Source organism: Rhea americana, unplaced genomic scaffold (genome assembly GCF_003343005.1).
Source record: "Rhea americana isolate MKP2758 unplaced genomic scaffold, rheAme1 scaffold_91, whole genome shotgun sequence".
Classification (NCBI taxonomy): domain Eukaryota; kingdom Metazoa; phylum Chordata; class Aves; order Rheiformes; family Rheidae; genus Rhea; species Rhea americana.
In genome coordinates this window covers 523675-540701 of record NW_028187100.1, presented here as the reverse complement: position 1 = coordinate 540701, position 17027 = coordinate 523675, and the positions used below count along the sequence as shown (strand labels likewise).

The 17027-nt window shown below is 38.0% G+C and overlaps 1 protein-coding gene across 3 annotated transcripts in view; it reads left to right on the top strand.

The window, feature by feature from the left end:
• ITPR2 (inositol 1,4,5-trisphosphate receptor type 2) overlaps window positions 1-17027 on the top strand; it is a 284657-nt gene that overhangs the window by 150839 nt on the left and 116791 nt on the right. For all 3 annotated transcript variants that reach the window (XM_085324472.1, XM_085324471.1, XM_085324473.1), the window contains exons 35-37: window positions 6974-7164; window positions 8047-8189; window positions 10209-10317. In XM_085324472.1, the coding sequence (XP_085180598.1) occupies window positions 6974-7164; window positions 8047-8189; window positions 10209-10317 (443 nt within the window). The remainder of the gene's footprint in view (window positions 1-6973; window positions 7165-8046; window positions 8190-10208; window positions 10318-17027) is intronic.

The following is a 17027-nucleotide window of genomic DNA, read 5'->3' as shown; positions in this document are numbered from 1 at the left end:
ACTCTAGAAAGATTTTGCCTATATCAGAGAGACAGAGTATTGGACAGATTTACAGCAGGGACCAAAGACTTTTGATGGAAAATAAATGTAGTATGGAGTTGAAAGAACAAACACATTTTTTTTTCTTTTTTYTGTGGTAGCCCTGGATTTAGAAATGAATCTCAGCAGGAAGATAGATCATACACAGATTTCCCAAGATATCAAAGATCCATATAATAATGCACTTTTAAAAGACCTATTTCAAAGCAAATTTAAGCAGTGTATATTCTGCTCGGTGCTTACTAGTTATGTTGCTGGCAGGTGGGTGTAAGTATTGCCTCAAGAGGTTAAGATCATTACATCTGTTTTCTTATGAGCAATGTAAAAATGTACATTATCTTCCAGGTCAACAAAAGGATGTGTTGCAGAAGCTAATTTCTTATAACCCTGGTACTTCAACTCCACTTGACCACTAGGGAAAAACTTAATAAGCTTTTCAGGCTTCACTTACTGCTTTGTCTCTAGGCAGAGTTGTCTGCCTCCAGTTCAGTAAGAAGTGTAGGGGCTTGCTTGCCTTTTTTAGCAGACCCTTCTGCGGCTCCAAGGGATTCRGAGCACAAAGATACCAACATACCTCAATTTTTGTTGCTCAGTAATCATTTGGTTATACTGGTACAAAAATAAATACTTAGAAAATAGTGCCTGTATATTCATCTATGTCTAGTTCATACGGATTTCTGAAGCAGATTATCACAGTAACAAGGATCAGCATGTTATATTAATATAAATCACTTCTGCTTTTTCTATATTACTGCATAGCACTCAACTTTTTTTAAAAATACGGTCCAAAATTTGTGATCAAAATAGCTTCCATCTCATTAGCACAATAGCTATAAATAAAAAATGTCTAAAAGATCCTTCAATTCTGGGAAAACAGAGGAACTAAGAAGAGTAACAGTTGAATGTTTCAAATGAGTTTATTACTAATGGATTTCAGATTCCTATACTCCTAAATATATTCCTAAAATATTCCTAAATTCAGATTACTCTCTTAGCAAGACTGARAAGACTGGAGACAAGTTTTGAACTTTGCATTTTAAACAATCTACTGTCTTTCCATATGGTGACACAAGGGAATATTACCTGTCCTCACAAGTAAAAGTTTGGATTGATAACCATCCACCTCTCTTTAAAGTTTTATCATAAGCCATGCATAAGAAAAATACTTAGGTTAATGAATAGTCTGGCTTGGTAATATGGCCCAGTCTAGTTTTCTTTGAGCTCTGTGGCAGAACCTGTATCTTAAATGGTATGGGAGCAGGGTCTTCATTCCAAGGCTGAAGATCTTCCAGGGTCCGTTGCAAAGACCTAACGAACTTTGCCTCTTATTAAGTAGTGATTATTATTCTTCACTCTTGAGCATCAAGTTTCTCTTCTGTTGCAAGCACTGCAAGCTCAGTGTATTGAGCTATAAACTAGATAAATCCAGTTGTAGTATAGTCTTACCTCTGTAGTGTCTGTTAGCTTTCTCCCCTGTGTTTTTATAAATTACATCTTCCCACAGGTACTGCGTGTGTATCCCAAGGATGCTTTATGTGGCATGTGCATGACTGTGCTATTACCACCAATAATGAAATAATTGGAATTTCCGAGATGAGTAAACAGTGGCAGATAGGAACCTGCATTTTGTTAGACTATTTCTCTTGGCACACCCTTTAAAAATTCTGTTAGTAAGACAAATTACACTAGTCATTATCAGATTATACTCTGGGATACTGTGCAGGGGAAGCCAAAGGAGAATCCTTGTTTCCATCCTACAGAATTGAAGATGAGTCTTATGAGAATGCTGTTTTATAAGTTCAAAACTGGAACAGGTACAGAGAAGGTACCACTGTAATGATCAGGGGAATGGAGAACAGTGTTACAAGAGGAGTGTATAAGAGCTGGATATGTTTGCCTGTCAAAACAAAGGCAAGTATTTTTGCTCTTTAAAGGTATGTAGGAAGATGAACACTGGAAAAGAAGAGACATTTAAGCTAAAGGACACTGCTTACCTCAAAATAACTAATATATATTGACTTAGGTTTAAGTGACCTAAATAAAATTAGATTGTAAATCAGAGGTTTAGAACCAACTTTGGAAGGATGTCCTTGATCAACAGGCCAAGAGGAAAGCAAGGTGGCAGAAAAATGTAACTGGGTTTTTAGTAGAGCTTGGTTTGTTTTCAAGAGGGATTAAAGACCATAGGTTGTCTGTAATGGAGAGCAAATGGTCTGAAGGTCTGAGCAAATGGTAAAGTTTTTTCTAGTTGTGTATTTATTTGCCAATTACAACTCATCAGTATCCCTTTAATAGTCTATAGAAGCTGAATAAACTCCTGTGATGCATCTTGACCATGCTTATGTGTACTTTGAAGACCTTTCCTTTTCTGTAACAAATTGCAGATAGGAAACTTTACACTTAAAATCTAGGTTACATTTTATTGCTTCTTTGGAATTATTGTGCATGTTTTAATGTCCATATAAATGGCCTTTCCTAAAACAATCTTTTCAACCCCCCAAATATTTTATTTCCATTCTCACTTGAGTTTTTAAATCTTTTTTCCATTTTATAAAAGGCTAGACCTTCATTTTCAATTTTTAGTTCAAATAAAATAATTATCCTGTTGTTACTTTTTTGACAGCAGGAAGAATACATTTCAGATGAAACACATATTTTATTCTTTTTTAACTGTTTGTGTTTCCCTAATTGCAAGAAAAATTCAATGATGATCTTTTTACAGACTGATAAATATTTTAGCACAGATTTTCTGTTGGAAAAAAAACATCCAAGTGAAAGGTACAAGACTGGCAGACTTGTGTCTTGTCTACACAAAGCTTTTATTTCCCTTAAAAAGTCTTGCTATTGCTAGCATCAGTGTCTCTCCATCCAAATGCATTTGTTAAGCAGTCAGTAAATGATTAAGGAACTGGAGCAACTGATCTATGGAACAAAATTAATTGAACTAAATATGCATCTCTCCATTAAGTGACAACTGGGATATGTGGGAGCACATAATATAGGTGTCTGCAACTACCAGAGGGATGTAAACAACAGGAGAGAAAAGGATGCACAGCTAGGTACAGCTGTATTTTTTGTGACCCAGATTGCATGTACCTCTTTGAGTAAGTGCTAAGAGATAAAAACCCTGTGTGTGTTCCCCAGAAAATCCGCACCAGGGGTTGCTTAGGGTAGTGCAAAAGCTACTGAACATTATAAAGCTACTAAATACTGTAGTATTCTGTGAATACTACAAAACCTAATAGAGTGAAATTTAAAATTACGGAACACTTAGGCGGGAATATCAAAGAAAATGGAAAACTTCCTTATGGCAACATATATTAGTCTGAGGAATGATCTTCCAAGGAAAATTACAGGCAGAAGCTACTTCTGGAGATCCTTCGTTTTAAATTGATCCTAAGACACGTGTAGACAGTATAGTGAAAGGACAGTGCTTCAGTGATGATTCCTGAAGTGTAGGCACTTCTAATTTCTGTGGTTCGGTGAAGATACCCACATGAAAGTAATTTTATAAAATACCTTTTAGTCAGTCCGTCTCAGCCCTTCTGTTAACAGGTGGACTGTACTCTTGGCATTTCAGTGGAGCCCAGCCTGCTTGTAGAAAAAGGCTACAGTTTAGCCTCTTGCCTTCTAATCATTGATGTTTCCCTTTTATTTTGAGTCCCATCTCACAGAACTTTTTAGTAGTTTAAACAGTAAAGGAGAGGAAAGATGCTGGTGCATTGAATACACATAGAGCCATCCGGCAACAGAGCTGTACATTTTATGATGACCAGGCTGAATCTGTGGCTCTGTGGTGCTTACCATTTTTGCTCATGCCATTTGCTCACTTGTCTTGGCTCAACTGTAAGTTATTGCTGATGTAATTGTGAGCATCAGATTGAGAGTTAGTCATGCAGAGGATTTCCCAGCAAATCACTTTTCGACTGACACTGGCAAAAGAGCGTAGTGTGTTCAGGGTGTAATTAGCCTGGTACAGAGTGTGCTAGCTAGGGTTTAGATGGTAAATAAGCCTGCATGGTGACTCCACTGCAAGGCAGAATTTCACTTCAGTTGTAGGTGTGCTGTAGTTCATCATGGTAAGTATCCTGCTTGATATCTTTCGTACCAGTTTACAAAGAGCCATGTGGCATGCTTTTCAATAGTCAGATGAAGGACAGGATTTTACCCACTCCTAGCTCCTTTGTCTACTAGCTCCAACCCTAGTTTGCAAGTTTGAACTTCATCCGAAAGTATTTAAGTGGAACAAAAATGAACATGCTTTTAAATATTTTATGTTCATGCTTTAAGGGAGATTGACACATTTTGAAGAGGAAAGCAGCCTATAGCACCTAAATTAAAAATAAATATTTATGCTCACATTTGTTCATCAGCTTTCAAAAATGTAAAAATACGTTTCATGTTGTTTTAAATAATGAAATGTGTAACAAATGAAAGATAAACTTTCTACAAGCTACAGAGAAGTAAGAAGACAAAGGCTTTGTTTATAACTTAGACTTCAACAGTGCCCTTTGACAACCAATGCAAATCTTAATTACAAATGGAATTATACATATAAGAACTGTTCAAAACAAAGGAGTGTTTTTTTTTCCTCCCTCTGGTTTTCTTTGTGATAGTTTTAATTAGCTGGAACTCTTTGAACAGTCATAGTCCTTGGCTGTTACTCAGACACTGATGGAGGTTGTTAACTTCAAATGGCATCTACAGGACTGCAGAAGTTTGGATTTTCCTCTGAACAGCCTGCTCCCCATTGCTATATTTATTGCTGGATATATCAGGATTCTACATACACAYCACTTAATTGAGAAGTAAGCATTGTCCGATAACATTCTGGTGATTGACATTAGGACACAATAAATTGAATTAATAGGCCGCTAGCACCCTACCTACACTGGCAGAACTTTAATGGACTTCTGTACTAAAGTAAGCAGCAACAGGGCAAAGGCATTTTGAAAAATAACTCAGCCAAGTAACACGGAAAAACAGTCATTAGAAATAATGGCCAGCCATACATAGTATCTTTTTCATAATAATCAGGAACCTTATCTTCAAAACAAATGGGGAGTGGGAAGAAAAGGGCAATTGCCAGTGTGGAAACTGCCAAACTTCTGATGATGATGATTTGCATGTGGTGGTTGGGAAATGTGTCTTCCCATATTGAGCTAAGCAACATTTTTTAATTCCCTGTGGCAAACTGTTCAAGAGAAAGTGCCTGCTAAAAATAGAATATGAGAATTCTTATCTTCGATCCCAGTTAAACTGCCCAATGTGCAGGTGTGTGGCCTGGTCCTGCTTGCAGGTGCTGCTGAGCCAGTGAACTCTCCCATTAACTTTAAGGATATCAGGATGTCATGTGCCATGATTTGGAGAGGAATCTGAAGTTTTTGCCATTGTAAGAAGAGAAGGGGGCCCTGCACCAATGGGACCTGTTAAAGGAGTGAGGACACACATGGCAAAGTCCTCTTGCTGCGGTCTGTGAGATCGTGGGTTCAGGCGTCACAGCAAAATTTGCATTTATACTAAATGTTGCTATTACAATATAGTATCTGGGGTAAGAAAAAGTTTCTTTCTGAGATCTGTGACTCATTTGCTTGGCAACGTATGAGCCTTCATTTATCTGAGTGATATGCGTGACTCAGGGCTTGCACACACTCTTGCTGGGTTTGTTGTGTCTTGTTGCGTTTTGTCTGTTTAGGGAAGAAGGGCACTTGTTGACTTCACAGGTTGAAGACTTAAAGTTGCATAGGTTTTAAGAAGTGTGTTTTTGGGGTGGGATATAGTTTATGCCTTCCACTATGGTGGAAAGTATGCATATGAGTGCAAAGTAGTGGGTAGATGCCTCGAATGAATTGAGTGTTGTCCAGAACTTCTTTAATGTATGCTAATACCTATTTAAAAATCCAACTCAAATAAGGAACAGTGAAAAAGTAGCTATTATCAGCTTTTTTTTTTCCTTTGGTGAAAATGTTTCTCCATTTTACTTCTGAGTGTTTATTAAGCATAAACTATGCCATGGAAATGAAGTGTAAAGCTAATCACTTAAATATACCTAATTCTTTCAAATAGAGATATTACTGCATCAATCTCTCATTTATTTGTTGAAATTTAGACAAGTTGTGTTGAGCCTTAGAAGAATACCAGTCTGATCTCAAGTGGAATGGAGCAATACAGCTGCTACAAATGTATTCTTAGAGGAAAGGGCAGTTACCTCTAGTGTTGCCTTTCAAACCTCCTTTTCAAAAGACAGTTCAGTATGCAACGGTAGTTTAATAGTGGGTGCCCTGTACGAATAGGTGCAAGACTTTCTCTTTTTTTTTCCCTGTGATATTCTCTCCTTTTGTCACATTTCTTCCTCAATTCTAAGGAAAAAAAAAACACGTTATTGACCTGGATTTGCCAATTGTAGCTGTTTATTAACTGTCAGTTWTATTGCAGTGGTATTCAGCAACCCCATGACTTAACAATCCTAGCTGTATAGAAAACTAAAGGGAAAGAAAATAAGGGACAGAGTCCTTTTCAAATTTAATTTGTATGCACTTGATTCCTCAAGGTTTTCACAAGCAAAATACTCAGAAAAGCCTGGGATAAATTGGCTAAATGTGTGCATGTCCATTAGAAAAAAGAACTTTTAATTTCTAAATAGATTAAAACTATCTGTCAGAATAGTAATACTCTTTTTGTTGTTCTTATTAATATCTCTCAATCTCTTTTTTTGGTAAAAAATTATTCTATTTATAAATAAGAAACATATCTGTACCTATGAAAACATATATTGGATGTGATCTTCAGCTCAGAGGAAGCAATACAGCACTCTAACTTGGATCTCAACTGATTTCGACCAGCTTGGATTTTGATTCTTATTCCTAAAACTTGTTGAAGTGAAATTTTGTATTTTTTGCCATTTTAAATTTCTTCTTTTTTCTTCCTCTTAAAGCAAAGAACCGTGGGATTGCAATTCCGGTGGATTTGGACAGCCAGGTTAACACCTTGTTCATGAAGAGTCACTCTAACATGGTGCAGAGAGCAGCCATGGGGTGGAGGATGTCAGCCCGCAGTGGACCTCGTTTTAAAGAAGCTCTTGGTGGGCCTGCCTGGGATTACAGGAATATCATAGAAAAACTACAGGTATCAAATACTGAATGGCTTGGGCACTAGCTATAGCAGTGCATTTATCCAATATGTGACAGATGTGGAAAATACCAGCTAAACTATACTGTTTGAGCTGTTAGTACAGTAATCACAATTAGTACAAGATCATAGTGAATCTTGCACTTTTAGGGAGGAGGGAGCAGAAGGCCTAGGTCTCCGCTGATGTCAGCTCAAAAAGAGGCCAACACGCAGAGTCTTTTGCTCCAAGATCTAAATTCAGCCCCTGCAGGAGTCAGTAGGGAGAGGAAGGAAATAAGTTCTTTTCCCCAAAATGATCTGCAGAGAAGGGTCTCCTTTCTTTCTTCTCATGGTCACACRTCTGTGTCAGGTGCAGATGAGGTAGTGGAGGTTGTAGGAGTCATTATGTCATCTTGTGTCACTGGAGATCATCTATAAGRTGGGAGATCACCTTGTAGGTGTGCTGGCTAAATGACATGAGGAGTTTATGAGCTAAGACAACAGCAGGACTCAGACAAGTAGAGGAACCCTAAATACCAAGGAAGCAACATCTCAGGTGATATTCTGATGCCATAGTGTGACAAGCAGTGTGTTTTTTTCAGCACACTGTCATCCTGACTGTTGCTGAGTGTTCACAGGCGTTAAACAGAAGAGAGATTTGAAAGAAGAGAGCCAGGTAGATACTAATGGACAACTTCCACCATTTGCTCTGCCAAAGGAGTAGCATGAAGGAAGGAATGAGGTTGCTTCACTGGGAACTGGGTAACAAGGGCTCTTGCTGCTGGCTGATAAAAAATGGGTCAGATAGCSCATCACACAGTATTGTGCAACTCCACAAAACAGTCTTCAAGTCTTCTTGACTGGCAATAGTTATAATTGACATTTTGCTTTATTCCCCAGGATGTAGTGTCCTCCTTGGAGCAGCAGTTCACTCCCATGATGCAGGCTGAATTTTCAGTGCTGGTTGATGTGTTGCATAGTCCAGAGCTACTTTTTCCAGAGGGGAGTGATGCCAGAATAAGATGTGGTGCTTTCATGTCCAAGTAAGTGGTGTAAGGAGGGGCCTGTTTACTTCTTTGGAAAAGATGACAAGGAATAAATTTTTCCAACAGCACTTACCTCTGATTTTCAACAGTRACTTAAGTATGTAGGAGTCTGAGTTCATATTGAAAGCTTAAATTGAGGTCTTTTGCTAGATGTTCTATGTTTCTCAGCAGTTTAGGAGTATGGACAGGAGTAGAGAGAGAGGTTTGCTTGCCACGTCTGCCTAGAAATTGAAAGTTAATAGCTTGTTAAAATTGAGGCAGACTRAACTTACTTCTGTTTTCTTAATGGGGTATTTTTACTATTAAGTTTCTCCAAATTGACAGCAGAAGCTTAGACTTTTCATGGTAGAATTTTCAAGGATGCACAATGAGTTGGGGTGCTCACTACTAGATTTTTTGATAAAGCAAATAAATCTCTTGATTTTTATTTTAAACAACCAACAACTCTTTTTAAAGTACATTTCACTAGCRCCCCTACCTGGGCTTGAATTATACAATGTTTTACTTGCAGTTTGGACATTGGAATAGAGTCTTTCAAATTTRCTTTATTAGTCCTCTAGTGAGATGCCCTCCCTATCCTTGAGAGACTATAATTTAAAAAGAAGTAACTTGGGGGAAGTGTACACTTTTGGCAGCTCTCTTGATTCCTTGGCTTTTTGCATATTCTGCAGAGGTAACATTATAGCAATATACTTTATGTATTTGGAAAAATCAAGGTAAATTTTGAGCTCATCTCATCTCCTCTGTCCAAACTGCTGTTCAAGGTTGGCATCAAATCAAGTCCAGAGCTGCTGGATTTGGCCCATGTAATGCAATAAGCGCTTTTTCTGTTTTATTTAATTAACTTCCATTGCATAAGAATGCTTTGGCTATGTATGAATCTTGAGGTATAGATGTTACTGTTTAAAAATACTGTTAGTATTGCTGGTCTAAGAGCTGCATTGCTTTGGGCTTATAGCTCATGAATTTGGTTAACATGACAATGGTTAACTACTGCATGATGTTTGCACTAMGCTCCCATGGCATTAGGGCACTAGTTTAGCGGTGGTTTAAATATAATCAGTTTTATTGGGTTACAGAGGGCTGATCTAAATGATGCACTGTGGGCCCTCCAAACCCTGTTTTTTGGTGACTGTTCATGGTTTAGGATTCTTAATAATGCCATCTTTTGGATTCAGTGTAAATTGGTTGCCCCGRTGCCTTTGCTGTATGCTGATCCTAGGCCAGAATTAATGAAAACTGTTTTAGCCACCATAAGCCAAGCAAGACTGGTACTGAAGGAAGCAAACCTATCCAAGACCTTCAGGTCTCCTTGCTTCTTGTTTTCACAAGTAATGTTTTTCACAAGTAGTGCTTTTTTTCTCTAGCAGTATAGTGAACGAGTGTAAGAACTTGGCCTTTACAGAGGCAGCATGGCCTCTTTTGGTGTTTGCTTAAGCTAAAACCCAACTCCCTTCACAGCCTTAGTGGGAGGCAGAAAGGTAGCTTGTTTTCAARCTTGAAAGAGTCTATAAAGTTGTTGTGTGAATGTAAACAATAGTTATGCTTCATCCAAATACCTATGTTTCTGAACAATTAAGTGTAAAGCTTTAGGAATGCTTTGGGAATCCTTTTGACTGGATGCCATTTCCTAATTATATAATAAATACATTATAACCATCRTCAAGGTTGGAAGGTGTAAAAGTTGTACCTTTTAAAGTTTCTAAGATGCATGGTGAACATTATGCATCTTATGGTTAACTTTAAAGGAAGGAAGGATGAAATAACAAGTTTGGATCTTAATCTGGAAGCCCCCATAAAAAATAGATGTAGAATTATGCCTTCTATATGGACAGTAAGATACAAACTGACACACAAACACCTTGAAAGTCCTATTTCCTTTTTAATTCTGATTTTTCTTCTCTGCTTTTATTCCCTTTCCTTGAGGAAAAATACAACAAAGAACAATTTTTGCATAAAGAAATTGTTATACGGCCTAGAGACAACGTGCAATGCTCTTTAATATTTTACTTTAAGGTTGATTAATCACACAAAGAAGCTAATGGAGAAAGAAGAGAAGCTCTGCATTAAAATTCTTCAGACATTACGAGAAATGCTTGACAAGAAAACTAACTTTGCAGAAGAGGTACTGTTACCATTTTGGTATTACATATAGAACTAACAGGATGGTATTAAAAGGTTAGCTCTAGGATAGCAACAGAATCTTGCATGACTTCAATTTCTTACATGTTTTTAAGATAATGTGATGTCTCAAAAACAGTGTGATAAGAAAGTAACAGAAAGCAGAAAGTAMCATTTAAACAAAAGAAGTAGTCTACCTTACATAAATAGTCTTGTATCAGGGACTTCTACCAGAGTCAAGGCAAGGAAGGCTAAATGAATTAGTAATAGCAAGTATTACTATATATGGTTATTATATATTGGTATCCTGTATTTCTGGAAAGCAGTCYTTTATGTCACATCTGACCTTTTCTATCACATAATCAATCAAAAACTTRAATTTTTTTAGTTGCAGATGTACAGTTTTTTGTTATTGCCTGTGGTGCCAGACCTTCGTACTCTATAAACATTTTAATGATGATAAATGTGTGATAGGACTATGTTATGTTGAAACAGARTTTCCAGTTTGGGGAGAAATGACATAGTCTCTTTCTTGTGTGAAGTGTCTAATTTCTTCCTGTATCTAGTGACACTTTTCCCCTCACCTGTGAGTTTCAAATATATTTCATCTTGCCTGTGTCTTTGGTCTTGGTAACTAGATTCAGATTTACATGTCAGCTGTCCATTCCTAGAAGTTTTACCCTGATTAAGCATCCCTGTGCCTTTTGTRTGGTTTCCTCATATCAATGTTTCTGAGTACTCACAAAATTCTCTCAGTATTAGTCACTTTTAAATATGAATCATAGAACAATTATCTAATCTTTCACTCCCATCATTTTAATTTGTTCCCAGCTGACATGTTTAGTCAAATATGTTCATGAGGATCATTTTACTTGAGAAAAAATGTTGATTGGAACCCARCGTCACTTCATTTCACTGTCTTAGGTTTTTACATCCAAATATTTTCACATGTCTAAGTAGCAGTGCTTGTTCATTTTACTGTACCTGGCACAATTCAGATACACTAGTTATGAGATTCCATTCCTAACCCTAGGAAAAAAAAGTCCTAGGGGATATTAAGATGCTCATGCGTATTTCTGTGTGTTTGAGGAACACACTCTTTTCTCTTTTATGATAGATGAGCCATATATTAGAAATGTGAAATATTCACAGCATCTTTGTTTTGACTGTATACTGTTTGTTTTGATTTCAACATATGGACATGGGAACATTCTGCCCAGGCTTCTAAGCAACCTGCTAGACAGGATAAAAAAATCTCAGTGCAGAACAGTGAAGCGAAGACAAAGGCAGCAATAGCAAAACATCAACCTTGCTCTGCAGAAAAACGAGTGTACACAGAGCAAACCAACCTCCTCTTCACTGCCTGTAAAGAATTTAGCTCAAAGAGGAGGCTATACTTCTGTCAGGCCTGGGCAGATAGAGGTATTTTTTTGTCATAGCAGGAGTTTCACAGGTGAAGCAGATGATGTTATTAATCATTATTCAGAATAGCTTTCTGGGCCCATAATCCCACAACATAACATGGAAAAACTAGTTTCCTTTTGTAACTGCATGCTGTGAGGAACCATGCCAAACTTCTCCAGAACTGTCTTAACTGCATAGACCCACCAAAATGTAACATCATCTCAGGACTGCAGGGGAAAAAAAAAAGCAATGCCTTAAAAAAAATCACCTATTTTAATTACTGTTTTTATACCCTGTTGTGGAGGCTGGTAAACCAAGACTGAGCCAAGCCAGCAGAGGGAGTGTGTTCCACTGATGTGTGTGGGCTTTTTGCCCAACCTCTGGTTCTCAGGRATGGACATTCAGAGGTGTCTGCTTAAACCAGTTTCATAACCCTGCCACCTAGGCAGTGGCTAGGSCATGGGCAAGTGGAAGAAGAAATAAGAATTTCTCCTTCATGCTTTCTGTTAGACTTCCTGTGAATCCCATGTAAGGAACATAATGAACCAATGCAAACAAATACCTGAGTAAACAAGCTTGTATGGTTGCAAGTGCTTCTCCTGCTTGCTACTATTATGAGTCATTGTTCATGATATGGACTTCAGTATAGGAAAAATAGTACAATAGCCAGTTGTGTGTTTCCAGCCTTTTTTGAGCTATAATACCACGACCTTCAATTTTACTCAACTGTGGTATACAGATACTAAAAAATTAAAGAAGTATATGCATAATGGTTATACTAAAATRACACTAAGAGGGACACATGACATTTTGACAGAAAGCCTGAATTTCKTAATCATCCATCATAATATACCTTGTGACAGAAATGATGAACTTTTCAGTTTCTGTGGACCTTCCCATAGTGAGAAGCAAAGAAGAAATCATGAAAAAATATTTCTCCTTCTCTCTCTCTTCCCTTGACCTCCCATGCCTAAAATGGAGGTCTGGGAACCTTGCCTTCTACTGCAGTATCTATCTTTCATTTAACCACTGGGAAGTTGCCTGTATTGTTGATGGGACAGGCAGAACAGATAGTGTTAGGCACTTATTTCACTGKTTTTTATGACTGTTCCTTTTCTGTCACATGTCCATTGCCTCAAGTGAACTCCAGTGTTGTAGCTCATCTGGTTGGTATGTTTTAAAGCTGCACTGCTCACACTGTCCTGCCCCCATCCTCGACTGCCCTTGCAGCCTCCCTTTGAGGCAATGCTGGCTTACGCATTGCTTTGCTTAGTGTTGCAACACCTAATTGTGTTAGGAATCAAAGTTTAATTTCAAGAGTTTGATTTAAGGTATATAAATGGCATATAAAGCCTCTTGGTCATTGATTAGCTTTCCTAAGTAATTGTGGGTGATTATTACGATCTCCCTGGAGTTCAGTGTTAAGTCCTAGTCCTATTTGCATTGATTAGGTAACTAACTGGAATGAAACTTGATCTACAGCTCCTTTCTTACAGTGAGCTCCTGCAGAAGTGTTAAAACATTTGGGTAAATCAATGAGTGGAGGAAGTTTACATTACCTTTACATTACATTACTGCCCAGACAGTTATGATGGTATGGATGCTCTGGGTTGGCCCTTCAAGGAAAGACAGGAGGGACTGAAATGACTATTTGRACTAGATGTGTCCTACCTATATGTTTGTCCTTTGTAGCTGGTAGGTAGTCCATTTTTATACCTGTTTTACAAGAACACAGTGATCTTGGTCCAGAATTCTTAAAGTTTTTATGCCGGTTTCTGCTTTGTCCATCACCATGGTGCTTGATTTCAGTTTAATTTGTGTGGATTCTGACAGTGGATCTACCTCCATATCTTAGCTTGAATCTGGAGAACCTTACTACAGCACACGAGAAACACAAGCTGTTGATACACGTTCACTTTGCAAATGACTAGGGCAGTTTAAAATCTTACGTTACCTGGCTGCCCTGCTGAAAGCAACTACACCCACAATGGAGCTGGYAGGCCAGAAGGGATGAGTTCTCCCAGCTGCTTCAGAGAGATCCAAAAGCTTAACTTAAGCCAACTCTCAGTGATTTGAATGAAATTGCTGAGCTGAAGTGCACTCATATGGTAACATCTTAGACCACTCCAGCTGTTGGTATGTCAATGTCTTGGGCAGATACAACCCTCTGATTCTCTAGTTGTTCTTAAATGAGGTGAACATGTCGAAAAAAATCACTTTCTCTCATAATATCTGTATATGACATAAAACATTTTTGACTGATCAAAGTGTTAATGGATGATAGTCCRTTAGAGACTGTGGTAGAATTCAAGCCTGTATATCCTGCCAAGTAGTTGTTCCTAAGTGAAACACTAGTATAAATAGGCTCAACACTTTGRTAAGGGTTACTTGTGGCCCAGAACGCAGATGTTTTACTCCTTTCTCCTTTAGGTGTTGAACTACGGTATAAATAATTGGAAACTTACAGCATTTTTAAAGCATCAGTAAAGAACCTGCAAGCTGCTTATTTGTCAGAAATGAATAGTTGTGCCTTTTGCCTTTTCTGRGAAAAACTCCTGAAAAAAACTGTCTTGCTCTCCATGTATTTGCAGTCACTTCATGTTTTAAAAACAGATAAGAAGCTTTGTAGYCCTCTGTTGTGCAATGTTAATATTTCTGTATTCCACCTTAGTTAYGAAATGTAAACTATGTTTCTTCCTTGTTTTTAGCAATGGCAGCAAATATACACRTGAAAAAATAGTACAGATTCCTTTTAAATGTAAGTGCATTTTATTCCTGTAGTCTGTGATATGGCCACCATTGACAGCTGGTTATTWTGTGCCTGAAGGCCTGAGCCTCTTCATTTTGAGCCAATGACAAATCTCCAATGAGTTTGTCAAAAGGATTAGTCCCAACTCTGCCTCATGAATGTATTGATCGACCATCCAGCTTGAAACCAGTGGGAGATGTAGGTCTTTTTCTTCTGGGTAAAATAGTCTCAATGTATCTCAAAAGCAGGGAAATGTTGCTGGGAGTCRCTGCAATGTCCTAGTGTTGTGGTTCTTCGAATCAAAGACATTCTTAGCTTAAATTGCATTCTATTCTATAACCTTGTCCTTTCAAGATGATTTTAGTTATTTGCRTGTGTGCGTTAGGCAGCATTCTGATACATAACATACGCAGGTGAAAATAAATGGGAGGAAAAAAGAGAGTAATTCTGAATATTGGGGTTTACTAAATGCATTGTAACKTAAAGGGACATGTTTTAAATGGGAGAAAGAACAGGAGGTAAATTCCTTTATTTGTGTTACTATTCACATTTTGGATTAGTGGCAATGCAGGCATTATGAATAATCACATTTAATTTTTCATCCTTTTTGCTTTCTGCTTTATTTGTGCTCATTTATAAAAATGATTATGCGTTAGCTTGCGTTAGCTTGTTTTTTCCTGTTGTTGATAGGCTGTTCTCCTCACTGATGAAGCTCAGTGTGACTATAAGATAATACAGGCTTAGAAATACTAGAAGAGAATRTTTAACTCTAAGCTAAATGCTATCTATCTATCTATCTATATATATGTTAATCACTTATACATTTCCTGCGGTGATGAACATTTTTGCACTATCCTGGATTACTGCTCATTAAAAGCTCTCCCCTAGGAGAACAGTCCCAGTTCTGGGGAAACTGGAGGCACAAGGAGGAAGAACGCGTGGTCGGCTTTTGCAGTGCCAGGCTGGTGGTTAGGACCAGCACCTGTTTCTAAGATGGTCAGGAAGGCACTGTTGTGGGTTTGACATGACAGTTAAGTGATGAGGTATGGCAGAAAGTTTAGACACTACTGTGACATCTAGTACAAACTCCTCTTTGTGGTGGTTTACATGAAGGTGTGCAGACTATTGCAGAACCGAAGGCTGCACTGATTTGTGGTAATGGAGAGTTCAAGCTTTCCTATTGACATGAATCCTCCAAGTCAGTAATTATAGCAGCAGGAGCGTCAGAGCATTCAGATATGCAAGACTAAATRCTAAATGTGGTCAGACCCTTAAAGTGTGGTAATTTCTCATTATACCCTTATGCTGACATTTTAGAAGCCAAAGAAATAAAACCTACTGAGAAACAAATCAACGGAGTTTCACTCTCCCCACTCCCTCCAAGTTTCAAGCTGGAATAATTAACCAAAGAGATACTGCAAAGCGTGTGATRTTGTTGTTTGTGTACTAGCTGGGTGCTGTTAGCCATGATGTTTACTGCCTCAGGCCATCAGCCCCTAAGGCATATTGTTATTGCTGCACATTTCTGGTGCTTTGGCACACAATATAAACTAGAATATTCTGAAGTAACTTCCCTAATTTGTGTAGTGTCTCTCCTGTAATGTGTATCCTTCTGGACTAAAGGAGAATGCTGCAGTACTCTCCAGTGTACATCTCCAGCTGTTCAACTGGGATTCCAATCGCTTACATTGCAGAGAGTTTTATTTTGCTTCTAGTGCAAAAACTTGTAAGTGCAGCTACTCAATATATGCAAAGTAGAACTGCTTTTCAAGGGCAGATTTTCCTTCTGTAAGAAACGAGCCCCGGATGTTTGGTGCAGATTTGGACCATCATCTGCTTGCATTGAGTAGCATGTACCAAGTCACTTAACTTCTTGGATCAGTTGTGGGGTGCTTATGGTGGTCTGTGTCAAGGAGAGTCTCAGGCAAAGTGAATTGCTCTTGTCAACCTAGACAAGAACTTTAAACTGAAGGTCATATATCAGGGATGGGAAAGAGAGAGCACCTCTGACCTTTTAAGAAGTGTAAAGTCCTGGTCCAGCAAAAGACAAGGGCACTTAAATGCACTGCAGTGGGAGTGAAGCATTTGCCTAGCTACTTTGCAGGACTGGGTGCTTTGATAATTTTGCCCTCTCTTTAATATGTAATTGCTAGCTCTCTGTGTGATCCAAATACATTATCTCCAGAGACTTAGAGCTACTTTTAGCTCAGCTGATAGTTGAGTGATAAATGTTGTTCACTTCTCACTGGTAGTTATTTTCTTTGTTTCAAAACCTTGATCTTTTTTTGTGTTCTCCAAGTCATAAACAAAACCAGTGGCAGGATACCAAGACTAAGAAAACATATGGTTGTAAACACATTTCTTCCTAAAGTTTTTAGTTTTCTAGCAGCTCATATTTATCAAATTTTCTTTTCTCAGAATATGATATGCTGTTATCCAGAACTTCTTCTGAAACATTAAGCCCCAAATCCTGATTGATAAATTATTTTGGATCTTGTATCCTCTGCCTTTCTCATGTGTAATATCTTTCCTCTAAGGGAACATCTGATACTGTAAAATGT